General features: G+C 44.9%; 1 protein-coding gene across 4 annotated transcripts in view; it reads right to left on the bottom strand.

Moving 5' to 3' along the window:
• The window catches only part of USP24 (ubiquitin specific peptidase 24), an 83,545-nt gene that overhangs the window by 19,129 nt on the left and 49,678 nt on the right, over nucleotides 1-14,738 (bottom strand). For 3 of the 4 annotated variants that reach the window (XM_040407815.1, XM_040407816.1, XM_040407813.1), the window contains exons 23-42: nucleotides 14,623-14,738; nucleotides 12,504-12,570; nucleotides 11,122-11,232; nucleotides 10,359-10,457; nucleotides 8,820-8,987; nucleotides 8,541-8,626; nucleotides 8,359-8,452; nucleotides 8,128-8,277; nucleotides 6,613-6,710; nucleotides 6,343-6,438; nucleotides 6,035-6,263; nucleotides 5,782-5,944; nucleotides 5,124-5,279; nucleotides 4,343-4,413; nucleotides 4,077-4,237; nucleotides 3,224-3,285; nucleotides 2,220-2,411; nucleotides 2,011-2,128; nucleotides 1,552-1,696; nucleotides 1,300-1,419 (exon numbers count right to left, since the gene is read on the bottom strand). In XM_040407815.1, coding sequence (XP_040263749.1) covers nucleotides 1,300-1,419; nucleotides 1,552-1,696; nucleotides 2,011-2,128; nucleotides 2,220-2,411; nucleotides 3,224-3,285; nucleotides 4,077-4,237; nucleotides 4,343-4,413; nucleotides 5,124-5,279; nucleotides 5,782-5,944; nucleotides 6,035-6,263; nucleotides 6,343-6,438; nucleotides 6,613-6,710; nucleotides 8,128-8,277; nucleotides 8,359-8,452; nucleotides 8,541-8,626; nucleotides 8,820-8,987; nucleotides 10,359-10,457; nucleotides 11,122-11,232; nucleotides 12,504-12,570; nucleotides 14,623-14,738 — 2,502 coding nt within the window. The remainder of the gene's footprint in view (nucleotides 1-1,299; nucleotides 1,420-1,551; nucleotides 1,697-2,010; nucleotides 2,129-2,219; nucleotides 2,412-3,223; nucleotides 3,286-4,076; nucleotides 4,238-4,342; nucleotides 4,414-5,123; nucleotides 5,280-5,781; nucleotides 5,945-6,034; nucleotides 6,264-6,342; nucleotides 6,439-6,612; nucleotides 6,711-8,127; nucleotides 8,278-8,358; nucleotides 8,453-8,540; nucleotides 8,627-8,819; nucleotides 8,988-10,358; nucleotides 10,458-11,121; nucleotides 11,233-12,503; nucleotides 12,571-14,622) is intronic. The other variant, XM_040407814.1, reaches the window with a different exon arrangement.

Below are 14,738 nucleotides of genomic sequence, written 5' to 3'. Positions count from 1 at the left end.
ATAACCATTGCAGCCTATGGGAGTTTCATTGTGTTCCGAAGGAGCCCTGGCACAAGTAGAGCTCCATAGGAACATTACCAGAGACTCTAACAAGCTCCAGGCTACCACAGCAAATGAATGGTTTCCCGATCTCAGTGCAGGGGAGCCATTTGGACCATGGGAGGGCAGCTGTCCTGGGAAAAGACTCAAATGCCGTGGTCACAATTGATCACAGACATTAGCACAAGATGCCTACTTTGTAAAACAGCAGAGGTTATAGTGCCTGCTCGGCTTCTAAGCAGGTGCCACGTTTACATATTGGACTTCCGCCATACATGTTTGGCAGTGGTCCAGAAAGGGTTAAAGGGTTTCTATCACTTCATATGACATAATTAGCTGGCAGACACTAGCGATCTGCTAGTGTCTGCTCTGGCCAACCATCCTACTATAATCACTTGTGGGGCAGCGGTTTTGCTAAAAAACTAACTTTTATAAATATGCTAATGAGCCTCTAGGTGCTATGTGGGCGTCATTAGCACCTAGAGGCTCCGTCTACCTTCATACACAGCCGCCGCCCAGCGCGTCCCTCCAGCCCGCCCATGTCCTCCTCCGTGTGACGCAGCGGACGAGTTCTCGCGCATGCGCCGTGCGCGGCTGTATTCGGCGCATTTGAGATCTCAGCTCGGAGCGGTCAGACATTCAATGCGCATGCGCCGAATACAGCCGCGCATGCGCATTGAATGTCTGACCGCTCCGAGCTGAGATCTCAAATGCGCCGAATACAGCCGCGCATGCGCATTGAATGTCTGACCGCTCCGAGCTGAGATCTCAAATGCGCCGAATACAGCCGCGCACGGCGCATGCGCGAGAACTCGTCCGCTGCGTCACACGGAGGAGGACATGGGCGGGCTGGAGGGACGCGCTGGGCGGTGGCTGTGTATGAAGGTAGACGGAGCCTCTAGGTGCTAATGACGCCCACATAGCACCTAGAGGCTCATTAGCATATTTATAAAAGTTAGTTTTTTAGCAAAACCGCTGCCCCACAAGTGATTATAGTAGGATGGTTGGCCAGAGCAGACACTAGCAGATCGCTAGTGTCTGACAGCTAATTATGTCATACCAAGTGATAAAAAACCCTTTAACATAGTTAATCAAGTGCCGACAGGTCAGAATGTAAAATGTCACCTCATCTCATAATTCTTAGAACCAAGAGTCTGTGCTAATCTATCCGCTTTCCTGACAATTGCAAGATAAAACTGCCTGTGGCCACCACTAGAGGGAGCTCCATAACATAATATAGGTTGTGCACGATTACCAGACCTCAGGAAGACCTGGCTGCATATACAGCTGCTGAAAGACGGCGTTCATGTAGCAAGTGGCTCCTCCATTCTTCAGACCGACAAACCCAGAGTTGGAGCGGCTGTCGACCGGGGGCAGAAACTAGAATGTTAAAAAAATAAAAAAAATATTAGAAGAGACATTCAATTAGGTCACTAACGAGCAAAGCTAAGGGACAGATAAACCAATGTTACCGACCAGCAAATACACCCCCGCGGATCTACCAATACTTACATCAAACTCCTTGGTGAGCGCCGAATCTGGCTGATGGTGCATGGACAACAGTTCTCTTGTGATGAGCTGTAGATTGGTGAGAGAACTCTCTGCAAGCATCACCAGCACCTCGTACGCTGCCAGCCGACTGTTCACAGAGCTGCACCTGCAACCGCAGAGAAGCCACATGATGAGACGAATGATACAATACAGGTAACCATCAAACGTCAATCACATTGATTAAAATGTAACAAATGATTGCTCAGTAGGAGAGGGGCTGTGACAAGCAGTTAGAAATCCCATCTGATTGAAGAGATTGTGAATGTCATTCTGCAGCTTGCTATGTATTAAAATACATGCAAGCTACAGAAATCTAATTGAGCAAAAAAGGGGGAAATTACATAACTGATGCAATAAAAAAGTGATCAATCAAAGGCATCCATAGCCTTAAAATGGTCATGACTACGCAGGAAATCTTACTTGGGGTGGAAGTCCTGCTGGCTCAGCGATCCACTACCTGCGGGAGAGTTGCTGTTCAAAATTATTCTTGAGGCGCGGAACAGGAAATCATCCAGCAGCTGTTTAATAAGGGAAGGACCTGCAAAACATGCACAAAAAGACAGACAGGATTCAGTAGGGGGCAGTAGTTCTGTCTGTTGCCTGCGGGACGACTGCAGCTGTATACTCACCGAGCATTTCCTTTTCACCACCGCACAGTGAGAGGAGCGTCTTGATGAGCCGGAGGTGACCAGCCAGCCACACATTGTCCACCTCGGTGGTTTCACATTCTGCTGTCCGGTTTGGTTCAAAGTTATCCAACCAACTGATCTCATCTTCCAACATGGTTGCTGGGCTGATGCTTAACTGCTCCATCTCAGTGGCTGAGGTGAATGACAAGAGGTGGAAATGTTTAGGATTTTACAACAATGCACCATTTACTATCTTACTAAGTGATAAGGATTCCCTAATGATGAGATCCCTGCCACCAAGGCTGCCATGTGGACTCATCCTCGAGGAGATATATATGTATGTACTGGTCTAATTTGGTATCCCTGTACGCCCACAGGTGGTGAAATACCATGCATTTACTGGTAATGTTAACCCCTTAAGAACAATAGGCTTATGTGTGCGAGTATATTGTGCCTCTACAGTGACGTTAAGCCACAGAGATCATGACAAGGGAGTCGCCTCTCCTGTGCAGCATTGCAGTCAGGCTTGATTGCAGCTTTCTCTGGTCCCAGCAGTGATGGCTGTGTATTACAACCGTCCTCCCACTGGTGACTGCGTGGCCACAGTGGTAGTAATATTAAGAGTCTCCACTACCTGACGCTCGAACTTATTATACCAAGGAGCTAGAAATGGGGAAAAGGGATTGTATGAGGTGAGAACATATGACTGGTATCTTCCAGAAACAAGCGCCACTCTGTTTCTGGAAAATAACAGCCATGCATTCTCATGTGGTCAGCTCTGATCACTGTCTGAGAGGAGCTTCGGTTGACAGCAATCTAATGTCTGTCACTGGCTTTAGTTGGGTTAGTTTCTGCCCCCTAGTGGTGGGGCCTATAACCATGGCGGATGTGTTCTCCAATATCATGAGAAATAAATCCAATTTGTACATTTTCTCCAATATGATTGAAGAAAAAGCAACTTTATTAAAAGCACCTGAAGTATGAGTGAATGCGACTACACCTACTGGTTAACTCATCGAGGAGCTGACATCTCAAATCAAAGTACTCTGTGCACTGCTCCAACAACCTGAAACAGAGGAACAAGGACCAGGTCAGCATTCATTCCATCAATGAACAACAATTGTGGGAAAATTATATGGCAGTGAAACAGTAAGTAAACATTATACTTCTAGTAGGCCACTTTCACATCAGCGGCAGGCTTTCCAGCGGGGGAACAGCTTGCCGGATCCGTGCTGCCGCTGGGGGTGGGCTGAAGCTACATGTCGTAGTTTTATTCTGGCCGCCTCTTGGCATTTTTGCCTCCGGCCCACCTCCAATATAGTGAATGGGCCGGAGCGGACTTCCTGCGGCACGCGTGCACTAGCGGCAGCACGGATGCGGCAGGCTGTTCACCCACCGGAACAGCCTGCCGGAGAAGGCGGTCGCTAATGTGAAAATAGCCTAAAAGGAATTGCCACAAGGCTCATAAAACTGCACAGCAGGGAACAGGAATCCTTGCACATACTGATGAGCAACTTTACACATACAAGATACAATGCATTTACGTCATGTTTGTACTCCAGTCACAACTATAGCAGCATCAAAACTAAAATTCGATGAGATCACAAGAACTCATATTTCCCTGCAGACCTTTATTAGTTCAGTTCCCGCTCTGTTGTAGTGCATTGTGGGAGATGTAATGTCTACATCAGGCACTGTACAGTAGTCTGCAGTGAGTTATAAGCCATCAGCTGAGATATACTATGTGCATGTTAGTGCTGTCCCGTATTGCGAATGCAACTCTGGATGTGACTGGAGTATAAGACCTGGTCAACACATGGGGAAAAATAGTAAGAGTTGCCACATCCGCAGGCTTACCTCTGATTGATGCCCCTCATTATGCTGGTCGGTGACCAGAGTGGCAGCTGTGCGGACAGGATGACGTTCAGCAGGAAGAGGTTGGGTTTCTGGACTTCGGGGTGGCTGGAGGTGTCTGTCTGACTCAGGGTGTACAGCTGATCACAGGCCACGCGTCTGATCTGTGGGGATGCGTGAAGTGAGTACTTGTGGCTAGTAATATACAATGTATGTTGTGTACACAAAACTAAAAACATCTGAGAACAATCCCTGATGTCGTCATTTACCTCCGCACTGGGAGACCCCAGCAGAATATCAATGGTGAAGTCAGTAACGGAAGGCAGATTGTAGAAAGATCCTGCAACAGACAGAAGAATAAGAAACATGAAGAAAGAAGAAACGAGAACCCCAGGGGTTAACTGTCACTGTATAAGGGAAATGAGGTCCATGCGAAGGGGGAACTTCTCTTTGGTTGTACTTCAGATACTCTTGACTGTGGCAATCAAAGGGGTAACCGGCAGGTTCCTTCAATCCCAGCCACTAAAGCTAGGCTATAATTAGGTTATATTACACTGGCCAATGGTCAGCTAGTTCATCGCTAAAGAGCGCTCGTAGGAACACTATTTAGCAACGATCTGGCAGTGTAATACAGCCGCTGATTACCAGATGAACGAGCTCATTCATCAGGCAATCCAGATTTTTAAGCATGCGTAAAAATAATAGTTAGAAGACGGCTGATTTTGCTTTGTAAACACAATCTGCTGACGGCAAGCAATGATTCATTATGGGGACGAGCGATGGTAATAGCAGCGGTCGCCACTGCTGATGAGCAGACGACTGCAGGGAAGCAACCCTTCCTTCCAGACAATGGTCTGCCTGATCTGCTAGTGTAATACTATACTTAGTCAGCACCTGCCCCTGGATGCCTGCGCAGGGCCACACACCTCTACAGCAGCATAAAAACATGGAGCTGTAAAACAAGGCCATTTACCAGCCACTGCATTGGCGCAGATTAAGGGGTTATAACCATCTACAAAAACGAGGAATGTAATTTTGGCTCATACATACCTAGCTGCTGGCTGCGGAGCTGAAGACACGTGACCAGCAGAGATAAGGCCTCTCCAGCAATAATTGCATCTTTGGTGGACACTGACTGCTGCCGGACGCAGATCCAGGCGTGGAGCGACGTGGCTTCTCCTTCACTGCCAGAGCTGCAGTTACTTCCTGCAAGGAAAATGAAGAGGTGCCGTCATCCGCATTCATGTATCCCAAATATAGTACACACCAGTCTAGAAAATCTGATTAAATGGCAGCTTTATCTGAATACAAATATCACAACATCAGGAAATTTAGGGTTGTAAGCGGTGTTCTATTTGACATCTGTAGTTAAGTGTCCTATACACTATATGTCTGCCTGAAAATATGCATCTGCAAGATACTTTGTATACACTGCATTACTGATCAGGACCATTCTAAACAAGCTGTCTGCCCACAGGATTGTGGATGGTTTCCAACAAAAACCTGCAGAATAGTGAGTGCTAGGGCTGCAGCTAACGATTATTTGAATCCCGTTATCGAATATTATCGATAACTTCAAATAATTGTTGCAGCCCTAGTGAGTGCGGCTCTGGAGTGTAATACAGGATGCAACTCAGGCTCAGAACAGGATAAAGAACACATTTTACAAAGTTAGTAAACTTTATGTAGATTATTTACGGACTCTCACCTGAGCTGCTTAGTCGGCTACGGAGCCCGGCAGGGAACAGAGTATTGTTACTTTCTTTGATTGGATGGTTGCTGCCAACAAGGTCTAATCTCCCGGCAGCTGCAGCCCAGGATAATCGCATAAAGCAAGCCACAGTGAGTGTGAAATCATTGACCTCCATGGTCTTTTGACATATAGAGGGGAAAAGACATTGGCTTAGTAATGAATGACACAGTCACTGAGTTAGATGACACATCCTAATATCAGTAATCACCTGAATTGCAACTCGAGCAGCAGGAATAATCTCCTCCACCCTGATAGATGACCGGTCTGAGACGGACAACTGCCGATACGAGGATTTTTCTGGAGTCCCGCAAAGGGACATCTGTCGACTAGACTGTCTACTGGCATTCCGGAAAGGTCTTGATGACAGTCCCTCTACTCCGTCCTTCGCCGTGTCTTCATCAAAGGCGGTTGGCATAGTCTGTCCCACAAGCAAAAACCTGAGAGAGAAGCTATTCATGTCACAATATGGGAGGATTCAATCGGATACCAGTCAATGGCTGCTGGATATATACGCACCTGGCAAGCTGCAGACAGATGGAGTAGACACCTTGTCGTGTCTCATAATCCACCTCAGAAGGGATAGAATCTCTCTGCATAACATTTACCACCAAACTGCAAGGAAGCCAAAATGTGAGAAAATCAATGAAATCCATGTTTTATATGAAATGGATTTATTTTCAACACAATTTAAACAGAAAACCACTAATAGTGGAAAATACAGGATCAGATCAGATCAGGGGCAACTTGAAAAGCAGGGAACATACACAGAGTATGACAATGGCTGACCTCAAGCCTCCAGCTTTAAGGAAGTTTTCACAGAACGACTTGGCGCAGTTTCTTGCCATCTCATCATCAGCTGTTGGCATCAATTTGGAGCTGAGAACCTGTAATAGCAGAAAGAGTCACAAGCTGAGTGATGAAAATAAAAACCCTGCGACATGCAGCATCGTGCAGATGGAGTTACAGCAATATTGTCTATATTCCGCTAGTAATTTTCTACGACCATTCTATCACTAGGGAAAGATTAGCTAAATATTAAAAGCTTATGTTCACAACTGAAGACCATAAATCTATGTACAAAGATGAGGACCGCCATCAATGCATTATTTATCATACTGAGACTGTATTACGATTCAGCACTCACTGTGTACATACATTACTTATCCTGTACTGATCCTGAGTTACATCCTGTATTATACTCCAGAGCTGCACTCACTATTCTGCTGGTGCAGTCACTGTGTACATACATTACTTATCCTGTACTGATCCTGAGTTACATCCTGTATTATACTCCAGAGCTGCACTCACTATTCTGCTGGTGCAGTCACTGTGTACATACATTACTTATCCTGTACTGATCCTGAGTTCTATCCTGTATTATACTCCAGAGCTGCACTCACTATTCTGCTGGTGGAGTCACTGTGTACATACATTACTTATCCTGTACTGATCCTGAGTTACATCCTGTATTATACTCCAGAGCTGCACTCACTATTCTGCTGGTGCACTCACTGTGTACATACATTACTTATCCTGTACTGATCCTGGGTTACATCCTGTATTATACTCCAGAGCTGCACTCACTATTCTGCTGGTGCAGTCACTGTGTACATACATTACTTATCCTGTACTGATCCTGAGTTACATCCTGTATTATACTCCAGAGCTGCACTCACTATTCTGCTGGTGCAGTCACTGTGCACATACATTACTTATCCTGTACTGATCCTGAGTTACATCCTGTATTATACTCCAGAGCTGCACTCACTATTCTGCTGGTGCAGTCACTGTGTACATACATTACTTATCCTGTACTGATCCTGAGTTACATCCTGTATTATACTCCAGAGCTGCACTCACTATTCTGCTGGTGCAGTCACTGTACATACATTACTTATCCTGTACTGATCCTGAGTTACATCCTGTATTATACTCCAGAGCTGCACTCACTATTCTGCTGGTGCAGTCACTGTGCACATACATTACTTATCCTGTACTGATCCTGAGTTACATCCTGTATTATACTCCAGAGCTGCACTCACTATTCTGCTGGTGCAGTCACTGTGTACACATACATTACATTACTTATCCTGTACTGATCCTAAATTTCATCTAGTCCTTTCTCTACAAACTGTTTAATGACCAGCTGAATTGAGAATGCAGCTGTGAAGCAAGGATTTTACAGGTTATACACCAGAATCAAAACAGGATAAGTCACATGTTTAAAAAGAGTCAACATTTTCGAATATATTTATAAGTAAAGTAATATTCAGTATCTGAGGTAGTAGTTCACGTGATTACCTCTAGATTGTACAACACACGGAAGGTGGACATGCCTGGGGCAGACGATCTGAACAGACTCTCCAGGATGGAGCTGGCGCTGGGCTGGTGATGGTGCTTAGAGGACAGAGATGGGGATTTCGATGGCTGAGACTCAGTGAGAAGTGTCTTCTGGGTAGAAATCAAAGAATTATCATGGGGGGAGGGGAGGAGGACAGGACATGAAGGAGATAAAATAATGCAGCCATTTACCTTCCTGCCCAGAGAGTCGAGCTGATCCAATGCTTCCTGCACCGCTGGGTCTGTAGGGATCAATAGAAGAAGCTTCCGGACTCTCAGGGTGATTCTGCAGAGACAGACACCTGTCAGCGCGCCTAGTATAAAGCACGGACCCGATACAGACCAGGGAAGACAGATGTATAGGGCACAATTACCTGCTCTCCTCCAGGTTGGCCAGTTGATACAGCATGTCAAACACATTGCAGACTAACGCCATCACCACTCCTGGGAGGGATTTTTCCTAATGAGGAGAAAGGCAATACGGTTTTAAAGGGGGGACTCTATAGGCAAGCGGCATAATCTGATAGACTGAAATGGCTGTGTTCTGCCTATAGAGCAGCCTGAATGGACCAGCAGGGAAATTAACAAGCAGTGTCCTTTCTGATGATTATGAACTCTAATAGGATGAGGGTCGGGGCCTCAGCCCTCCATACCTGCTCCATTACATAGGAGGAGCTGAAGCCAGCGCTGCTGCTGGAAGCGGAGGAGGTCTCTGCAGAGGGCCCGGATGGGGTACCACTTCCTGTCGTCTTCACGGTCAGTGACTGGTCATCTGAAAACCCCAACTGATGGAGCAACTTCTGGTCTTTATTCACTGTCAACTGCAGGAGAGCAGACGCTACATTACTGAAGACATAAAGGGCAGGTAGCAGCCTTCAGGTGATGCTTCCTGTACAGCGTGTCTGGTTAGTGTCAATAAAAGTCATCAACAATTCCAGGGGCTCCTTAGATCCGATGAAAGCTGTAATGGCACCGGACGGGGTTAAAAGCAGAGTGTGCTTGGCGTGCATGCTGCACCTGCGCTCCCTGGACTTTGTGTGGCTGTCATGGCCCATAAACAGGTAGGAACTAGTGTTAGGGACCACTCATAGAGGCGACCTTGATGTGGTGAGTGGCTTATTACGCTTTGGCCAAAATGTACACCAATGCCTGATCCAGCATAGAGGCAGGGCAGAGTGCTGGTTGCAGAGTGCTATCACATTTGTGTCTTTTTCTTTGTATATGTATTTCGCCATAGCGATGTGCACCTGCATATAGGGTTGTGCTGATTGAATCCCCCACATTTTTCCTTAGTAACAGACTGAAGTGGGCTTTGCAGTCTGTCGATAAGGAGCATGTGACAAAACATGACACACAACAAATCTCAGCAAATGGAAAATGTTCCATTAAAGAGGCCCTGTCACCTCTCCTGACTTGTATTCCACATAAACCGTTCTGCACCCTCTCTTTTTTTTGAGAACTCTATTTTGTTGTCCCTCGGTTATGCCTTCTAGAAATATATGAAGGTGTTACCAGTTGGGGGGGAAGGGACTCTACAAACTCAGACACTGTCCAATCAGTACAGATGGTGTAGGGACAAATCCCTTTCACCAGTTGTCCATGTATTCATTCATTTCTTGGTGGAGTAACAGACGGCTAGCAAAACACACAATTATAAAAAGACGTCCCAGATCCCTGGATGGTCTGAAGGTGTTCAACTATCAGGTAACTTTCTGCTAAAGCGGTTATCCCATGAACATTATTTATTACCTATACAAAAGATAGACGATTGGATTGTGGAAGTGTGGCTCCCAAGTCTTCGCTCTCCCCACACTTCTATGGGACTGACGGATTGCTTTTTACATCAAGCCTATAGAAGTGAATGAAGCGGTGGGCAGTCATACGCACTAGTGCTCAGAGGGGACTCAAGGGCGGCCGTTCTCTGGACTGTGGTGTGCTTGACCGCTTTGGATAGGTGATCGATAGCTTTCGTGGGAGAACCCCTTTGAATAAACCATTACATTTCTTGGTTGCATGCTGGATTATAAAGATTTCTGAACCAGTGCAGTACGCATCTGAATAAGGATTATAGTTCTACCCATCATCGGTGGCTCTCCAGCCATCTCTGGAGGAGGCAGATTGTGTATAAAGTATAACTCTTCCTAGAAGGGTAACTGGACAATTCCGTGCACATATTCAGAGTTATTACTTACCAAACTCTCGTTAGCAAATATCTGCATATTTTCTATAGGACAGTTCAGATGCCTGGCTATCTTCCAGCGGACGCTTCCGATCGTCTCATTGCTGTGGGCCTAATGTATAAATAACAAGTCCTCTCTGTTCACGCAGATCAACAGAAAACTTTTTCCAGTAAAGACATTTGCTGGGATAGGACTTTTATACTATATATTTTTTATACAACAGTTTAGTAGCCTGGCTTTTTAATATAGAGTATGCAAATGCAATCCTTACATTAGACAGGTATTTTTTGCCAAACGTTGTAGCTAGACGGTTATTGTCCCCAGCTGGACCCCTTGTCATCAGATTCATCAGGGAACCTTACACAACTGAGGTTTGGCTTAAAGGGGTTTCCTAACATAACTTCTCACTTACCCTGTGTACAGGGGCTCTGTATCTGATTGGTAGGGACCTCCTCATAGCCGGGGTTCCCAAGTCCCCTACATTAATGGAGAGACGATCACGCACGCATGCTGCCACTCCATTCATCTCTATGACACTGCCAAAGATAGCCAAACAATATGTTCTGCTTCTCCTCGACAAAATGAAATAATGCAGCAGTGTGACACGTGTGATCATCACTCCATTCACTTGGGAGACTCTGGGACCCCCGGTTCTCATGATCACTGGGGGTCTCAGTGGTCAGACTCCCATCAGATAATTATTCCATATCTACAGGAAAGCGACTATGGTGGAACAATCCCTTTCAGTGCATAAAATACAGGAGTGGACACTTACCTCTATGGTGAATGTATTTTTGGTAGATTCGTAAGTAAGGTTCAGCGTTAACAAATGTCCGTGAAAAGAAGCCCCGTGAGGTAGAATTGTTCTGGGAACAGAGTACAGATCCTGCAGGAAGAGAACACAAGTCAACACAAAGGCTGAGAGGGCGAGCTACGACTCTGGGAGAATCAGTCAGGCAATTCTATAATAATAGGGTCATGTGTGGCAGGAGAAAATCACTAAAAATGCTAAATCAAAAGCATTTGAAGCCCTGTGCATTTCTATACAGGAACCGGAGGTTTCACTTTTCGGTTTAAAGTAATCGCACTTAATTACATGCATTTTTACTGCTTTTTTATTGCAGTTCATCATTATGTCATTTATTTTCCTGAATTTCATTTAACTGCAGAACATCAAAGAAATATTGTTCAACACAGCATATTTAAATGCAATTGCGTTTCCGACGAGAGTGCAGTTTCTAAAATTCGAGCCAATGTCAGAAAGGATATGCAGCGTCTTTCAAAAATTGCAACGACAGTGTAAAAACAACAGAATGATATGGAAATGGGACATACAGACAAACTTTTGCATAATCTGGCTCACCAGGGTATTGTATGGGTGAAGTCTGTATGGTGAACACCATGAATGTTTAGTGCTTGAGCACCAAGAGGTCATGGGGTCTCTGGATGTGAGGGTTCAGCAATTTACTCACAAAAGCCCTCCTTTAACCTAATGTCTGCCAGTCACGAATTTCCAATCCTAATTAGGATTAGGTCCAAATGTGTTCAGTGAAACTTGCACCATTTTGCGTTTTTCACACGTGTGATAAAAAACTGAAGGTTTACAAATAACATCTCTTAGCAATCATCAGTGAAAAACGCATTGGATCCGCACTTGCTTCCGGATGCGATGCGTTTTTCACTGAAGTCCCATTCACTTCTATACGCAGAATATAGAACATGCTGTGTTTTTCACGCAATGCAGAACTGATGCGTGAAAAAAAAAAAAGCTCATGTACACCGAGCCATTGAAATTAATGGGTCAGGATTCAGTGCAGGTGCTATGCGTTCACGTCACTCATTACACCCGCGTGGAAAACCTTGCTCGTGTGAAAGGGGCCTTAGATGGGAAAATCCATATACAGCAAAGTCTATCCTGAATAATGCAGTCTTAGGGTACTTTCACACCAGTGGCAAGAAACTGCAGCAGGATGTTCCGGCGAGTGAACAGCCTGTCTGATCCGTGCTGCCGCTAGTGCACGCTTGCCCCCGGACTACCACTCCGGCCCTATGGACTATAATGGGGGCGAGCCGGAGTTCCGGCAGCAGCAAGGCAAACATGCCGAGAGGCGGCCGGAATAAAAGAGGGTGTGTTAATTATAAGTAGCAGATAATTACCTCTATAGTGATCACATAGCGCTCTGCCAGCAAAAGAAGCCTCTCGATTATGACTAGTTTAGTTGACCTGCCAGGAAAGGACAATTTACAGATTTTATGTAGAGGACATTATGCATAACAATGAATCCCTTGTAGAGATGAGCAAATCAATTCGCTCAAACAGACCTCTTGAGTAGCAAAGGGCTTGCTCCGCTGATGACTAGGCTTCCCACTCCACTTGATTGAAAGGGCCAGACATCGTGCCTGGCCCTGTCAATCTTGCACCTGCGCAGTTGCTCTGAGTAGTAGTGCAAGCAGAAGTGTAGCAGCACATGCACAGTCACCATCTGCACTGCTCCTGTAGCGGCAGCAGAGCCACTAGGCTTGCACCACTACTCAAAGCAATGGCACAGGCACAAGACTGGCAGGGCCAGTGAGATGTCTAACTCTGTCAATCAATGGGGAGCCTCTTGAGCAGCGGTGGACCAGCCCCTCGCTGCTCAAGAAGTCTGATGAATTAATCGATTCGCTCATTGGTAATCTCTTGCTTGTTTATCACTCCAAGACCCATTACAGTAGGTGCACTTTTTTTAAATATTCTTTTTATTGAAGTTTTCAATTATAGTCAATTTATTAGAACATTAGATTTTTTTAAAAGGGACACTCAACCTAATTTAAGAGCAGAAAGCAAGCACTTGTTTATCTGTCACAAAACGAATTTTAGAAAATCAGATTTTTTTTTTATACATCTGCCTCTTTTTGTATCATTCTATTTCACTGCATCTAAAATGAAAGCAAGGTTGCAAATATTCTCTTTTAAAAATGTCCTATATTGTTGTGTCTACAGCTGTTATGCAGACCTATGCCTTTCTGAGGTAACAAGAAACAAACCGTATGTTGTCTGATGGTGCAGTCATTATCCTTTCTATTTACTGCTAACATACCAAATGTACAGTACAGACCAAAAGTTTGGACACACCTTCTCATTCAAAGAGTTTTCTTTATTTTCATGACTATGAAAATTGTAGATTCATACTGAAGGCATCAAAACTATGAATTAACACATGTGGAATTATATACATAACAAACAAGTGTGAAACAACTGAAAATATGTCATATTCTAGGTTCTTCAAAGTAGCCACCTTTTGCTTTGATTACTGCTTTGCACACTCTTGGCATTCTCTTGATGGGCTTCAAGAGGTAGTCCCCTGAAATGGTTTTCACTTCATAGGTGTGCCCTGTCAGGTTTAATAAGTGGGATTTCTTGCCTTATAAATGGGGTTGGGACCATCAGTGGCGTTGAGGAGAAGTCAGGTGGATACACAGCTGATAGTCCTACTGAATAGACTGTTAGAATTTGTATTATGGCAAGAAAAAAGCAGCTAACAGTCTATTCAGTAGGACTATCAGCTGTGTATCCACCTGACTTCTCCTCAACGCAACTGATGGTCCCAACCCCATTTATAAGGCAAGAAATCCCACTTATTAAACCTGACAGGGCACACCTGTGAAGTGAAAACCATTTTAGGGGACTACCTCTTGAAGCTCATCAAGAGAATACCAAGAGTGTGCAAATCAGTAATCAAAGCAAAAGGTGGCTACTTTGAAGAACCTAGAATATGACATATTTTCAGTTGTTTCACACTTGTTTGTTATGTATATATTTCCACATGTGTTAATTCATAGTTTTGATGCCTTCAGTGTGAATCTACAATTTTCATAGTCATGAAAAAAAAGAAAACTCTGAATGAGAAGGTGTGTCCAAACTTTTGGTCTGTACTGTATGTTAGGAAAAAGTAGGGAGAGAATTGAACACCGTATGACTGCAGATCAGACAAGACAGGGTTTGCTGCTTGTTACCATGGAGATGCCTAGCTGTAGACACAAAACTGTACTAATGGCGCAACAAATAAAAACTGGTTGCGCAGGTGAGGACAACGAAAGAATAAAAACATGTAGATTTTCCTGTAGCAAATTCTTCATTCAGTTTGTAATAAACAAGTGTTTGTGTTCTTTGCCTACACATAGTTGACATAGCTACCCATGGGTATACTGTACTGCCTGAGCTGAGATAAGCTGCTGTCACAATGACCATAGAAAAGGGAACAGATGACACAAAACAGGAGAGGGAGATGCTCACCTGTACGGGGACTGAACAGAAGTGGCCACTGATGGCATAGCCGTGGCAGTCAGCATTTTTGTGGCTCTGGTGACTGCATGGGTTAGAGTGGGACCTCCGAGTGCAGAACTTGCGGC

The sequence above is a fragment of the Bufo bufo genome, chromosome 9 (assembly GCF_905171765.1).
Source record: "Bufo bufo chromosome 9, aBufBuf1.1, whole genome shotgun sequence".
NCBI lineage: Eukaryota > Metazoa > Chordata > Amphibia > Anura > Bufonidae > Bufo > Bufo bufo.
Note: the sequence above shows the minus strand (reverse complement) of the source record. Positions and strands in the feature narration are given on the sequence as shown.